This window comes from Colias philodice, chromosome 3 (genome assembly GCF_061535455.1).
Source record: "Colias philodice isolate Cphi_HAF_F1 chromosome 3, ilColPhil1 Martin Lab GWU primary, whole genome shotgun sequence".
In the NCBI taxonomy this organism is placed as follows: domain Eukaryota; kingdom Metazoa; phylum Arthropoda; class Insecta; order Lepidoptera; family Pieridae; genus Colias; species Colias philodice.
In genome coordinates, this window is record NC_143088.1 from 1,012,538 (window position 1) to 1,028,673 (window position 16,136).

General features: G+C 33.9%; 2 protein-coding genes and 1 non-coding gene across 5 annotated transcripts in view; 2 read left to right on the forward strand and 1 right to left on the reverse strand.

The window, feature by feature from the left end:
* The window catches only part of shakB (Innexin family member shaking B), a 71,969-nt gene extending 69,289 nt beyond the window's left edge, over window positions 1-2,680 (forward strand). For both annotated transcript variants that reach the window (XM_089712307.1, XM_089712316.1), the window contains exons 4-5: window positions 165-288; window positions 637-2,680. In XM_089712307.1, coding sequence (XP_089568433.1) covers window positions 165-288; window positions 637-1,042 — 530 coding nt within the window. In that variant the 3' untranslated portion in view covers window positions 1,043-2,680. The remainder of the gene's footprint in view (window positions 1-164; window positions 289-636) is intronic.
* Window positions 2,681-10,388: 7,708 nt separating this feature from the next.
* On the forward strand, window positions 10,389-15,559 carry ssp7 (short spindle 7). 2 transcript variants are annotated; one of them, XM_089714934.1, is made up of 3 exons: window positions 10,389-10,521; window positions 12,711-12,831; window positions 15,376-15,559. In XM_089714934.1, exons 1-3 carry the CDS (start codon window positions 10,428-10,430, stop codon window positions 15,476-15,478), a joined length of 318 nt encoding a protein of 105 aa, XP_089571060.1. In that variant the 5' UTR covers window positions 10,389-10,427; the 3' UTR covers window positions 15,479-15,559. The 2 variants fall into 2 exon arrangements, with proteins under 2 accessions (XP_089571060.1, XP_089571061.1); XM_089714935.1 differs by lacking the exon at window positions 10,389-10,521 and adding an exon at window positions 11,375-11,497.
* TRNAS-GGA (transfer RNA serine (anticodon GGA)) lies at window positions 10,574-10,649 on the reverse strand. Its single transcript has one exon. It is a non-coding gene; the product is annotated as a tRNA-Ser (tRNA).
* Window positions 15,560-16,136: the final 577 nt, after the last annotated feature.

The following is a 16,136-nucleotide window of genomic DNA, read 5'->3' on the forward strand; positions in this document are numbered from 1 at the left end:
TAACAAACAGATAAGCTAAACAGAACATATCCAGAAGTTTCACTGGCCATTATCCACTCGTAATTTGACAACTGAAGTGTCTTTGTAAGAATGTAGCTAGAGCTCTAAACAGAGAATGTTTTTCTTGTACTTGAAATAGTTTTATTGATTCGTGACTTCTCCAGGGCAAATGTTCCTGATGAACCGGTTCTTCGACGGCGAGTTCATGACCTTCGGCCTGGACGTGATCGCCTACATGGAGTCAGACCAGGAAGACCGGATCGACCCTATGATATACATATTTCCTAGGTAAGTATAACCCTTCTATGTCTATTGTTGTAGGACATTGTATTTTTCTTTCATTGTATTTTGCTTTATAGCAGTAAGTATGAGATGTTATCGGATTATGTTCATTATCGAATTATAACCTCATAGATACTTTCACTTAATATATCCAACGAGCTTAAAACCTTGCAAGTTTATTTCAATTGATAATTCAAATTAATCATCAAATGAATTTTAATAGATTGTAATCTTGATTGTAATCATACAAATAGGTGGAATGAATCTGTTATTGTAATAAACATGAATTTGTGAAAATGTTTATTTTGAATATTTTTAACACCGGCTTCGCTCATATCAATTTTCATGTTTCAGAATGGTGAAGTGTACACTATTCAACAAATTTGGATCATCGGGCGAGGTGGAGCGACACGATGCGCTCTGCATCTTACCGCTCAACGTCGTCAACGAGAAGATTTACGTGTTTCTCTGGTTCTGGTTCGTCATCCTCGGGATCCTCACATTCATCACCCTCATCTATAGAATCGTCATCATCTTCTCCCCGCGCATGAGAGTCTACATGATGAGAATGAGGTTCAGGCTCGTCAGACGAGACAACGTAGACACCATCGTACGGAGGAGCAAAATGGGAGACTGGTACTTACTTTACATCCTCGGGGAGAACCTCGACTCGGTCATATTCAGAGATATCATGCACGAGTTCGCGAATAAGTTAAATCACAACTATCAACATCATATCCACGGTGTTCCTGACGCGTGACCTCCGGTGCCAGGGTGGGTGTTCCACACGTGACTGACGTCATTACAGCGCCACATGGACCCTCCCGTCTGAGTGCGCTGTAATCAACAAAGTGTCAACAGACTTCCAAATTTTTTCGTTCACATGTGAACATTACATTAGCGGACCTAATTGACTGCCTAGAGGCACCCCACGCCCACGCTGGACGATAAATCCGCGGAGTGTATCATGTATATCAAAGACTTGTTTAAACTGTATTTTTAAACTTAACAGTGCAATTCTAAAAGCAATAATAGATTGTACTTAATGTTTAAGAACGTGATCTCAGGATGAATTATGTCGAAAGCCTTTAAAAAGTCATCGGTGACGGCTATCCCGTTAGAGTGTCTAGTGTTCAACTTTTAGAAGTACTTTTACTAGTAGTTTGGCTGCTCTTAGAAATTGTTTGTCGAGACCGCTTCGTTTCTATAAACTAGCGAATAATATTGAAGATAAGCACACAGATAGCACACCACTTGTCTTTTTACACGATTTCTCACTTGCAAAATTGGTCTGACCAAATATGAAATTAAAAGCAATAATTAAATAATCTATGAACGATGTAAGAATTTTAGATGTAAGGATGATTGGCAATAAATCGATGGTAAAACTATTGTCTAGAAACTAAATACATTGTGGCATATTTGTCATATGCGTACTCAACTTTTGCGCGCCAAAAGACATAATTACGTAATTAAAACAGAAAATGAGTAATTTGAAATAAGAATAAGTGGAATTGGTATTGAAAATTCTTATCCTCAATTTGCTCATTTAGTCAGTTATTATTTCGACATACGACGGAAAGAAAATCGATATAAAATGTTTTCTACGAGCGGGATGCACAGGAAATTTATATATGTTATCTAGATGAGTGCTGAAGTAGATTGATTTTGTATTCATCTGCTTCAGATTCATCTAGAATTTTTATTAAAAGGGTCGGCTGAAAGATTTTAGACGAAATATGTTGGAATCTTGTTGTGTTTAATTGTAGTTTATAATGTAAATGTAAAGGTTGTTTGTCTGTAACAATGTAAGCTGTAACATTAGTGCCACTGATGTTTTCTTTACTTGCCAATATCGATATTATTTAGCTAACTCAATAAACACATACTAAATTAATAAAAATTATTATATATACACGAATACTGCCATTGGATAGATTTAATCGAGCATTAAGCATTATAGCGCATTTAAATTTAATATTTATAATATGTTTTAGGGCGTAAATCTGGAAATGTTGCCAAAACTATATCAGTAATTACAATTCTAAATTGATCTTTAACTAAACGATGTATATATACAACATAGATTAATGAAAATATTAAAACAGAGTGACCAAAGTGTTCATATTCTATGAGGTGTTTATTTCCAGATTTATGTTCTAATGAATCTATTTAATTATTTATTTCTAGTCACATTGACATAGTTATTGTCGGTGCGGTTTCTGCACTGCCAATTACTACGTTGGTCGGATATGAATCATGAGAATAATTTATCGAGAATGAAACAGTATTGTATTTAGAATCATAAGCGCCAAATATTGTGCCAAAGTGTTAAATAGAGGGATGTCAAGAAACGAAGAAGTTACCACGAGAGATACCAAATAAATTACGAAAATACTGTATGCTTTTTTATTTATACCTACCAATACCTGACTATTAAAGTTTCTATGAAAACTTTCAACAATCAACACTTAGTTGTTTGCCTTATCAAACAAAATCCATACTAATATTATAAATGCGAAATTAACTCTGTCTGTCTGTCTGTTACTCAATCACGCCTAAACTACTGAACCAATTTTCATGAAATGTGCTATGGAGATATTTTGATGCCCCAGAAAGGACATAGGCTACTTTTTATCCCGGGAAAATGAAGCAATCCCGGAAATTACAGTCCCATGATGCACATAACTTAGAAACTCGTTGGATTTGATTCTTTATCTCTCTTTCGAATTTTTTTTTTTGATTTGATTTGATTCTTTATTCCCCTTCCCCCGCGGCCTCCGTGCATTGCAGACGTGTTTACCGCTCATTCTATCTTGTGTTAAAATCAAATTTAAAGTGAATTAATTAATCTCAAAATATTAGACGCCCATAACCTCGTGGTGATCATTTACATCAGTGCTACATCTACTTAAATTCGTCCTATCCCACTCAGACTAACAATTATTAGTCATAGTATCAGGATTGCACAGTTTCGAACAGATCGAACAACGCCTATCAAACCTCAATCAAACACGCGGACACTGACTGCTATAAAGCAGGACATCCATCTGTGCGAAGAAGATAAAAAACTCAAGTGAGTAATCCGCTCGTCCATACAGCTATCGCTGCTTTCTGTAGCTACGCTAATTGCGACATTGCGCCACAGTAATAAATTTCTATTTTACCCAGTCAAGCAAATTCTATTGTTTTTCGCGATGTCAATCCAGCGTTCACCGCCAGGTACTTGTTCTCAACTAAACACACCAAACGTTATAACGCAATATAATTCAGACTCGGCCTTAAACCGTCCATGCAGTCGAGACTCAGATGATAATTACTTCAATATCACAAAACGCCAAAAACGAAGTCTTGTTGAATGTCCTATGCCATCCACTTCGTCAATATCGGACATAAAAAATATGTTTACTGATTTAAAGGAACAACAGGATCTCAAGTTCGAATCTTTAACCAAAGCTCTCACTACAATTATCACCCAAAACCAAGACATACAAAAATCGGTTGAATGCATTACATGTCAACATGAAGAGTTATTATCAAGAGTATATGAATTAGAAAATGAAAATAAAGAGTATAAAATGAAATTAGCCTACCTGGAACTTAAATTAGATCAACTCAAACGCAACAAAAAGCTGTCTTAATAATATAAATAATTTCTTTGCAAACATCGGATCTAACTTAGCAGAAAAAATTTTTTCCTCTAATCAACTATGCGCCTCTCGCAAAACACTCACACTCTCACATTCATCACCTCTCAATTCATTAGTACTACTTCCTACGAGTGAAGATGAGATCTCACTAATAATAAAAAATCTTAAGGACAGTCCTGCCGCTGGCAGTGACTTGATCACTGCTAAAATTATCAAGAGATACATTGATATCCTCGTCCCTCCAATTACCTACATATGCAACCTAGCAATGGATACAGGAATGTTTCCAAATGCTTTTAAAGTTGCTTTTATCACCCCTGTACACAAAAATGGGGATAGAAGCTGTGTCGATAACTATAGGCCAATTTCAATATTGCCAACTTTATCAAAAATATTAGAGCGCGTTGTCAATAAACGACTAGTAAATTTTCTAGAGACAAATAATCTCCTCTCAACAAATCAATTTGGATTTAGACACGGTAAGAATACAAATGATGCTGTTCATGAACTAGTGGATAATATTATCACCAATTTAGATGCCAGGCGTAAATGTCTAGCAATTTTCCTAGATTTGGCCAAGGCTTTCGACACAGTTTCTATCCCTCGATTGTTAAATAAGCTGGAATATATTGGTATAAGAGGAGTCCCCTTAAAATTCTTGAAAAACTATCTGAGTGATAGGTTTCAAAGGGTTAGGATAGATCATACGGTAAGCGACAAGTTACCGGTCATTTATGGCGTACCTCAAGGCAGTATAATCGGCCCTACGCTCTTCTTAGTATACATTAATGATTTGTGTGGTTTAAACCTAACTGGGGGTAAAATTTTTACGTTTGCAGATGACACCGCTCTTTTCTTTACCGACGTCACTTGGGACAATCTTTTTAAAACTGCGCAAGCTGGCTTTGACAGGGTCTATGATTGGCTTACAACTAATTTGCTTACCCTGAATGTAAACAAGACCAAATATATTGCATTTGCCCACAAAACTCACCTTTTACCATCACCGCTACTATCCATTACAGCTCATACTTGCGACCACATTTCATTAACCTGCCAATGCTTATCACTTCAAAGGGCTGATAATATAAAGTATCTTGGTGTCATGATCGACCAATGTCTCACCTTTAGGTGCCACATAGACTCTCTTGTTTGTAGGATGCGTAAATTAATCTATATTTTTAAAAGTTTAAGAAATATTTCTGATCGTAACACCATTAAAATGGTATATTTTGCACTAGTACAATCGATAATAAACTATTGTATTCTAACTTGGGGTGGTAGTGCGAAAACTCATTTGATTGAAGTGGAAAGGGCCCAACGAGTTATACTAAAGGTAGGTGCTGGTCTTCCCTACCGGTTCCCTACTGCTAACCTTTTCAAAATGTGGGATGTTTTATCTATCAGACAATCATTTATACTACAAGTGATTTTGAAGAAACACTCCCAACTAAATTTCGATCCTGATCTCTATAACAAAAAACGCCGCAAGTATAACGTATGTCAAACCGTATCTTTCAACACTTTCCATTCTCACCGCTTCTTCTGCTATCTTGGTCCATTTTTATACAACAATTTTAACAATCGATTTAACATTTATATTCAAAATAAAACTAACTGTAAAAAAACTGTCACTAATTACCTTAAGTCCCAAACATACGAAGAAACTGAAAATCTGCTATCTCCACCGAAGTAATGTTTTATATACTTTTCTCCCAGACTTTAACTTTGTACATTTGCACCCAAAATGTTTCCAACTTCAATTTCACCCACATACATTCAGATTCAACACATCACAAATACAAGCACATTAAGACACACACACACACACACACACACACATTAAGGCACATCTATAAGATTTGGTAGGAATTTAAAATAGGTTATTCTTCCTTGTATTATATAGTATTATTTATTTTTTTTTCTTTCTTTTACAGTAAAATTGTCGACTGGTAAAATTTGTATACTTTTATCCATTATTTAGGTGCGTAAACTTTAATTAACCTACTTTGTATGATATCCGCGAGGGGGGCTGGTGACCTGTACCTCAGACTTCTATTTAGTCTATTTCAGGCACCAGTTTCTCACAACGTTATCCTCTCTTTGTGTAGTATAATTGAGTTTTGTAACCTTTTAATGTTGTGAGAACCAAATAAAGATGATTTTATTTTATTATTATTATTATTATTTCGAACATGATCCTACTAATATTATAAATGCGAAAGTTTGTGAGTATGTGTGTGTGTGTGTGTGAGTGTGTGTTCACGCAAATACTACTGAACCGATTACAATGAAATTTAGCACACATATAGAGGGTAACTTGGTTTAACACATAGGATAGGTTTTATTCTGGAAATCCCACGGGAACGGCAACTATGCGGGTTTTTCTTCGAAAACGCGAGCGAAGCCGCGGGTGGATAGCTAGTTATACATAAATGATAGTGACCACTGTTAGATAGCTAACGGATGTAGGAACTTTTTCTACGACAAAACCTTGCAAGTTATGTGCTGAAAGAATTAGGAAATTATAACTATTTGAAGGAATTTAAATTGCCAGTTTAACAGCCAGCTGTTAAAACCTCTGATAAATATTAACTCTATTTATTGTGTATTTTTATAGATATTTTAACTGACAGATTAGTTGACCAAAACATATTCACAGTGAAATAGGCTTTAAGAACATGAGTATCAAAATATTGATTTGAAATACCGTTTTATAAGTCCGTATGCAACATGACTTTTAAATCTTTCAAGATGACCGATGTAATGTCCCGTTTCGTTCTAATTTGGTCAGGGACAAAATTCCTCTCACATTAAATGTGATTACCTTTTCTTTACGAAACCAACACAACGTAAGCAAGAGAATTCAACACTTAGTTTACTAATTATGCATTTCCTGACTCTGGATAACCCAATTTAATGTGCTGAGAGTCAAACCCAAGACTTAACACTTATTATCATAACTTGTATCTAAAAGATAGATCTAAATAGAAACATGAATAGTAAATACAGTATCAGTATGATGCTTTGAAGTCTTTTAGTTCAGACAAATAAGTTGTTGCACTAAAAATCCAGATTTATTCACAATTACTTATCTAGTTTTGGATTTGACCACACATCTTGTACTTTGAGCTTACTACAGTGCTTTTGATTTTCTTTGCTGGCAGTGCTTCCTGAACGTAGTAGGTAAATAAAATTATCGGGATTTTATTGATTCTAAAATATGTTCTGTTTAAAGTAAAAATGTTTGAGTTTGAGATGAATGCTGAATAAAGTTTTTATAAATTCTATGATAGTAAGTTGTGTTGGTTGTGACATACTTAACACTTCTCGATGTAAGTTTATGTAGAGATTTATGGTATCATTATTTTACTTTTAGTCATTGTGAGTATTTTATCCGAAAGATACGGTAAAAAATAAATTTCAAGCAATGGATGCGACAATTTTCAACAGCTGCAATGTCGAAGACATTTCATCTAATTTTACTATATTCGAAGAAATTCAGATAATACAAGACATCTGCAGCGCTATTTCCACTTGCAGGAACATGAACACAAACTGCAGTGAACATTAAAAATTAAACAACCTTATTGGGCTGGCTTTACGTCAATTTAAGCGAGGATATACGTTTGGAGTTTGCCAATTTTTTTAAGAATTTAGCAACAAATATTTGGATTTAGATTCTTTAACTGTAGCACGTATGTCGTATACCAATACACGATGGATACGTGTGCTTAAAGCTGCATAAAGCGCTGAAAATTCTTTAAGATACTCACCATATAAAAATAAGAGTCATTTTGCAGAAATTTTCAGTTATCATGCAATATGCAGTGCATCAGTCGCTACATTTTGCCAATAAACTACGTTTAAAATTTCAAACTTGTTTTCTTTATTTTACAAGATTAAGTGAGGTAATCTTGCGATATTCAGTCCATCAAAGTTGTGAATTTTGTACAAAATGCTTTGTTTAAATTTCGATATCTTTGTAAAATTTACACTCGTACCAACATACATACTGTATCATGGCGAAATTATTCAATTTTCGAAGCGAAAAGACGAGTAAATATATCAAACAAAACGCCATGCATAATAATAACGTTCGCACATAATTCAAGTAGATATTAAAGGCTTAGAACGCTCTTAACTGAATGAAATAAAAGTCTGCTATAGGTTATATTAAAATATCGGTCAAGTTCAAAGAAGGGCTAAGTCGGTCGAGAGGTTGACGAGTCTTAAGTCTTCCAACGATTATCAATATATGAACAAAACTGGATTTAGATTCTTTAAACGGAATCATTAATTTTATATGAGACGAACCGTTCTTTATGATTGTACACATAAAAGTAAAAATGCTAAAACGTCTTTGGCGTATTGGTTACTAAATTTTGGTCGTTGTTATTTGAAAAAAATGCACAATTATTTTCGTCAGAAGTAAAAAAAGCTGTTGTAGATAGAGGATTTTTATTCTGTCAATTATATTATCTGATTCGGACTCTCCCATCTACCAAAGTTTAAGTAACATGACATTTGACTCTGGCTCCTACGTGTTTAGATATAAGCTTCTTGGCTCCTACTAATACCTAATATTTATTAAAAAAAACAAATCGTATTAAAAATAAAATCATTATCAAAACAACTCGTAATATTTATGAGCTAAGGCGTAAAGTACGAGGAAAAAGCAAAAGCAAACATGGGCAAAACCAGTATTTTATTTTCTTACTGTGTTGTCTTTATTAAAATTCATATTTATTAAACTTCACTTTATTATTTCAATTCATCTAATTAATAGAATTCCACAAAATCTATACCTATATTATAAAACCGAGTTTGTTTGTTTGTTTGTTTGAACGCGCTAATCTCAGGAATTACTGGTCCGATTTTAAAATTTGTTTCGTTATTATGTAGATAGACCATTTATCGAGGAAGGCTATAGGTATTCCGTATTAGGCTTTACATCATCACGCTAAGACCAACAGTAGCGGAGTACTGCGGGTAAAATTGTGGGGTACAGCTAGTGTATTATGACGATTCAAAAGCGGTTTTACAGTAGTTGAATAAATAAACATTTGAATATTGGTTTGACTTGGTTCATAATCATCACGGCAGAAAACGCATATGGCAACACAATAGGAATACAGAATTTGACAATATACGCAGGGCTCAAAACGGGCAACTAGTGTTAAAAATTGTTAGATTTTTAGTGGAGGTTTATTATATAGATAATTATATAAATATGACATTATATATAAGTATTTTGCCAATTTTAGTTAATATTTATAGATGTTTAGCAAGAAATGAAGATCCTTATCATCTTAGATTCCATCAAAATTCGAAATAAATAAATTTAAATCAATTTTTTTTTTTATTTAAGACCTAGAAATGAATTACAATTCTTCCATTTACAATATCACAATCGTCTTGATAGATTTTTAGATATTTGATGGTACCATACTAATATTATAAATGCGAAAGTAACTCTGTCTGTCTGTCTGTTACTCAATTACGCTTAAACTACTGAACCAATTTTCATGACATTTGGTATGGAGATGTTTTGATACCCGAGAAAGGACATAGGCTACTTTTTATTCCGGGAAAATGACGCAATACCGGAAATCCCACGGGAACGGCAACTATGCGGGTTTTTCTTTGACTGCGCGGGCGAAGCCGCGGGCGAAAACCTAGTACAATATATTCCTAGATTTTGTTGATGTGTGTATAATATGATTCCATGTGAAATACGTAAACATTTTAAAATTAAACCAGAATTATTGAAACATCTGGTCATTATTACACGCAGCGTAGTCTGGAGTAAATAAATCATTCCCCAGACTATTATTTCTAGCCATAAAACTTATTGTGATTTTTATGACATTTGCGTAGTGATACCTACTGTATACATACTGTATAGCGTATAGTTCTGACCGACTGCCAGCCATGGCGACCAGTCTCAAGAGAGACTAACCAACTCAAGAAAAAGGGGATCGAAATTAAATAGCAAACGTTCCATGAACAAAAACATTTGTGTTCTTTTACGGAACCTTAGAAAACGGGTCCCTACGGGAGGCGAAACTTCGCAGTCTGTCTATTAGTCCATCTGAAACAGGTAGAGCCATATCTCATGAACCGTGATAGTGGTATTTGTTTATAAAACTACCTGAATGATTAGATAAATGAAAAAAATAACATCTATTTTTTTCGAATTATTATAAATTATACTATATAGGGGTGTATAAAAAGAGGAATTTAAAAAAAAATTAACTTATTTGTACGGAACCCTTATCTACTAGTCCCACTCGCGCTTAACCTATTTATCTCCAATGCGATTTTATTATTCTCTGCTCAGCTGCTATGAAGATAATTTAAATGTTTACGTACGTACCTAACCTTTAAAGTCAATTCTTGGTCTCTTTGTTATCAAGCAAAATTCTAATATAAGATTTACAATAGGTATATAAAGAAGATATTTCCATAGATATTGCAGTCACTAACTAAAAAATGTTTAAAGTATCGGTCGTGTTTTTGGCTTTAGTCGGCGTATGCTTCGCCGCACAAGCTTTAATGAAATCAGACCCAAAACCACCAAAGTTTAGTAAGTTTTATTATTATAAATTTATAAATTTATAAAGAATAGAAAAAATTCGATCACGAGGCGGGACTCGAACCCGCATCCTTCGCGCCATTCCGGGGCGGATGCCTTACCAACTCAGCCACTCGTGACCCGCCAGAGCAATCGAATTTATTCTATTCTTTCAGTTTTATGTGTCTGAAGGGACACACCGCGCGCCATCTATTGAGATGATTAACAACCATTTCAACCAATATGAAGCACTTTTCAGTGAATACAATATTGTAACGATAGAACACGACCTTTTTTGTTGAATTTATATTTTTTTTTTTTTTTTGGTTTTATATCCTTATAGAGGTTTTATATCCTTATAGCCCAATTTATATTTATAAAGCATTTGAATGCCATAAAACCAAAAAAAAAAATATAAATTCAAGTTTTATTATTATTTATTTATTCTTATACCCAGAACACAGAATAAAAAGTCAATGTGTAATTTAAAATAGAAAGTAACACACACGGCCTTATTGTTTAAAAGTAATCTCTCCCAGGCGATCCTGATGGCAAGGAGAGTTACGTAGGTGCGTGATTACACAATATAATAAATAACAAAAATATTACTTACGATTACACAAAATAAGTATGACAAAGATTCAAGTATGAAAATTATGTCAGAATAATGAACCTTTAATGAATAAATAGCTTTAATAAAAATAAAACCGTGAACCAAAAGGAAAAATTCGCTACGCATTTCACAGATTCAGTATAATTAGCCACAAATAGATGCGAATTGCAATTTATCGATAATAATTATAGACGCTACAGTATATAGAATGCATATATTGAGACAAACATGATCTCATAATATCATTGTGATCGTGGAATCGTAAGCCAGAAATCAGGAAAATGTTCAAAGTGACTGTCGTGTTGTTTGCTGCAATCAGCGCATGCTTCGCTGCGCAAGCCTTAATGAAACCAGATGAAAAACCACCGAAATTTAGTAAGTTATTAATTGTAATAGTAACCATCTATTAAAATATTTCGTTTGTTAACAAAATTCTCTGAAATTTTGAAAAAAAAGCGATTTTTTTTCGGTACTTAGGTTTGAAAATAGGTCAATTTTAATGCTCTCGCATGTGCGTGTAGAAAATTTATTTAACTAAAAAATATCGTGCAAAAATAGTCCATATATTATTTATGTTTACTGCAAGAGTATGTTATATAACAAAATACAAATAAATATTAAGTTCATGAACAAATTGTTTGAAATATTTTACTATTTTTAGTTCTTTCTATCACATACTCACAATTATTATAGTTCAATTTAATTTTTTTTTACATTTTGCAGGAATATAAGGAAAAACAGATATTATAGATAATAGATGTTGCACATTCATATTATAATGAACAGGTATCTACTCTATACTAATTATTAATATCGTTCGCGTTGTATTACCGCAAGGTTAAGGTTTTCCTGCCCAGCTTTCCGCCCGCGGTGGGCGAAGCGAACTTGAGAACTAAAAGCGAAAGCGAAAGTCCATAAATATTTACATATCCTATCTATTTTTCGATTTGGTTACATTTAATAACATATGGTTGAAGTAAAACTTCTTTGTGCCTTGAGAGTAAAATAAAGTAAAGTCATGTCACGTCATTCAAGAGACGATTTTGGTATATTTTGAATCTTGCCAGAGAAGTTTCACTTCTGACACGTGTGCTCGGCACACACACTCTTTTTTTTCATTTGAAAGCTGAAGCCTACCAAGCGCTCCAATTAAGTATTGATAATTTGATGGCGGTATAGGTTTTTGTTAAAAATAATTATTACCTATATAACTTATAATATCTAAACTAAATCCGAGCGCAGTCGGGACAAAGAGAATATATATCAATTATTGATTGAAAGTCAAACAAAGACTAATCTCAAGGTCCAATACTAAATTATGAACTTGAACTTTTACCGGTTTTTATATTATGTAATGTTTATTCAAAGCAAATATTTATTATCACTGGTTGTAGAAAATGAAGCATGCTTAGCATTAGATATTAGGTAATAAAGTTAAAAATAGTTTTTTTCGGAGCCCTCGGTACGCGAGTCCGACTCGCACACAGGGGCCGTTCTTTTCCAACACTCTCCCAGCCTCGGTTTTCAGAATTCCGAATAAGGTAGGTACATTTTTTATCCCATAATATTAAAACTATCTTCATTGCAGAGGACGTAGAAGGATGCTACATTAAGGACTTGGACGAAGTGATTCCGCCCGGTGGGTCGCTACCGTCGAAGGAATCTTGCATGATGTATACATGCGGCTCAGAATTTGTCACCCTTACTTCGTAAGTGTCTGCACTACTCTTAGAGATTGATTATTTGTATGATTGTTTGTAAGCTCGAAACTACAAAGATCTACCCCGTACCCAAAACATTCGGAGGGTGGCGAAATCCGACTTCCTACTATAAATGCCAAAGTTTATGAGGATAGAAGGATGGATGGAACGAAGGATATTTGTCTTTCCCGTAAAAACTACTGAACCGATTACAATTAAATTTGTTATGTAGGTAGCTGAAGACCCAGAATAATGTATTGGCTACCTTTTATCCCGAAAATCTTTGAATACGCGGAAATCTAGTTATAAATAAATAAAAAAACAATTATGTATATCTATGATCGGTTATTTTCTTACGGACATAAAGGGCACAAAAATTTTACCAGCATACAAAATAACAGGTCTACACTAAATTGATGTAAAACTAAAAACAATAATATGATTATAGTGTAGAGTCGTTTAGGACTTGTGCAACCTTGCAATATTCATTATGGTTAGGGAGCCAGGTGCAAATTTGGTTAACTATTTCCTCTCAAGAGATAATTCGTCAGACGCATGAGAGTATAGTATTATAAAGCCTCGTGAACGTCAGCTGGCGCTCGGTTGGGGGGGTGAGCGGTTGTAGCCATAGGAAAAAAAATACATTCATTCATTCATTTCCTCTCAGCTAAAAATTTGTCAAATTGTAGCTAACCCAATATCTCAACGAAAAAAAATAGTCAGCTGGTTACAACATGGTGTATACGTCAGCTGGTGTCTCGAACATGAAAGTTAAATTTAAAGAAAAATTTATTTTCCGTTATTTCCTCTCAAACAAAAATTTACTTGATGATAGCTTATATGTAACTGTGGATAAATATATATGTCAGCTGGCTGTATCTTGGTGGAAAAACCGTCAGCTGATACGGGAGGCTACAACCGCTCTTCCCCCCAACCGAGCTCCAGCTGACGTTCACGAGGCTTCATAATACTATACTTTGATGCATTTTACTAATTACCGCTTGAGAGGAACTTGGTCATAAAATCTGCTGCTGGCTCCCGGACCATTATTTAACCGCAAAGATGTCACCTCTCATAACAAATAATAAAATAGCCACGCCGAGAATTACCTAAGTGTGGTCATTCTTAAATACGAGATTCCCTGTTAGTCTACAAAAATGGACGACAAAATAAGTAGGAAGTAGGTATATCCCTCTATAAAAAGCAATGTCAAAAACTAAGGTTTCTAACTACCTACCTACTGAATGTAAAATGTGATTATGATCTTATGTGATCGCTCAGAATCCTTATGCTTTTTGCTTCTGCAAGGCTCTCCAAACTGAAATAGTCCATTATTCTATAATCTAAGAAATTATTTGGAAAGCCAGTTTCCTCACAAATGAACCGGCATAATACTCCTTCATTAAATCAAATGACTTCATCTATGTATATCACAACATTTAATAACGTAATTTTTGACAATTGCGATCATTACATTGATTTTTATTTTCAGTTTCATTACGATATGCGACATATTCCTCACTAAGCTGTAAACAATGCCGGTTTAATCTCTCTGTAGCGCTAAAAGTTTCATCCGCCACGAGATGAAAGTTTTAAGCACTTCGGTAAATTTGTGTTAAAATTAATTGAATCATTATAAAAATAGAAGGACACTAAGAAGTAGGAAGAATCCATACTAATATTATAAATGCGAAAGTAACTCTGTCTGTCTGTCTGTTACTCAATCACGCCTAAACTACTGAACCAATTTTCATGAAATTTGGCATGGAGATATTTTGATACTCGAGAAAGGACATAGGCTACTTTTTATCCCGGGAAAATGACGCAATCCCGGAAATCCCACGGGAACGGGAACTATGCGGGTTTTTTTTTGACTGCGCGGCGGGCGAAACCGGAACCTAGTGTTCTATATGTTTTAATGAGCATTATTTAATTATCTATAATATTACCTATACGATGATTTATGATAACCGGTCGAGATTTAATAATTGTAGTTTTATTTTTAAACATAGATATGAAAATACGATTAAATTAATAATTAATAATTATTTTTACAACTAGATAATATATTATATTATACAAGTAAAGTTCTTATTTACCAAGTAAATTGTTTTTGTATTTATTTAGATGTCAGTCAGTCTTGGTCTGTTCGCTTTCCTAGGACTTATTTGGAAGAAAACAGGAATGAAAATATATTCGATTTTTCTTAAATAGTGCTTTTTAAATTCAATTTAAATTGTGTGCATGTATGTATTTATAATAAATAACGTTTTAACCGTGGGACACATTGTTATGAGGTATATAACATTTTTTGTCTTGAAGTGAAACTTCTTTAGGCGCGTTGAGAGTAAAATTTCAAGATCGCGTCATGGCAATACCGTCACGTCATAGAGTAAGGCGACGATTTTGGTATCTTCGAATCTTGCCAAGAAGTTTCACTTCTGACACCTGTGCTCGGCACACGCACTTTTTTCCATATAGATAGGTAGTAGGTACTCATTTTTTAATGTATTTTTGTGTATGTATCTTTATTTTTTGTTAATTTTTTTTCAGGTGCGGCGTAGTGGCTGCCGCGCCTCCCTGTAAAGTGGTTCACTATGATGATTTTGTAGCTCGGCCCTACCCTAAATGTTGTCCCACTGTTGAATGTCCTTGATTATGTGTATAATAAAAACATTCTGTGTTGACATTTTACTAAGGATTGTTATAATAGGAAGGCAAAATAAAATGATCGTAATTAAAATGTGTTTCATTTAATAATAGGTAAGTTTGTTCTATCCTACTAATATCATAAATCCGAAAGTTTTTGAGGATGGGTGTGGGTATGTTTGTTGTTCTTTCACAAAAATCTATTGGACGGATATGGATGAAACTTTACAGTTACCTAAAATAGGTTGTACATGGGTTGTTCCTATTTACACATGAGAATAAAAAGTAATAACTGAGATTTATAAATTCTTTATTGTTAATGAACCGCGCGGCAACACAGTAATTAACAATATATTTTAAGCATCATTTTTAAGTATGTTAGAGGACTCCTAAACCAAATAGATTTCTTTATATACCTACGATATCTCGGATATCGTTAGAATTAATAGCTACCTGAATCTTAAGTTTTTATTTCCCTCGAAAGTAGAGGTTTAAAGTTCGATTCCCGTTTCGTTCATAAATTAATCTAAGGAAGCTCAGATTAATCATTTTTTAACAACATTAATATTAATTAATTAAAAGAAGAAATGAACTGAAGCAAGGTCAATGAGCCATCAATTAAATCTCTTCAAAAATAAATAACTTAATATTATTATAGAGGAAAG

Coding starts and splice junctions, on each gene's coding strand:
- ssp7 (XM_089714934.1), top strand. CDS start 10,428: ATGTTTAAAGTATCGGTCGTGTTTTTGGCTTTAGTCGGCGTATGCTTC. Junction 10,522..12,710: donor CCCAAAACCACCAAAGTTTA/GTAAGTTTTATT, acceptor TCTTCATTGCAG/AGGACGTAGAAGGATGCTAC. Junction 12,832..15,375: donor GAATTTGTCACCCTTACTTC/GTAAGTGTCTGC, acceptor ATTTTTTTTCAG/GTGCGGCGTAGTGGCTGCCG.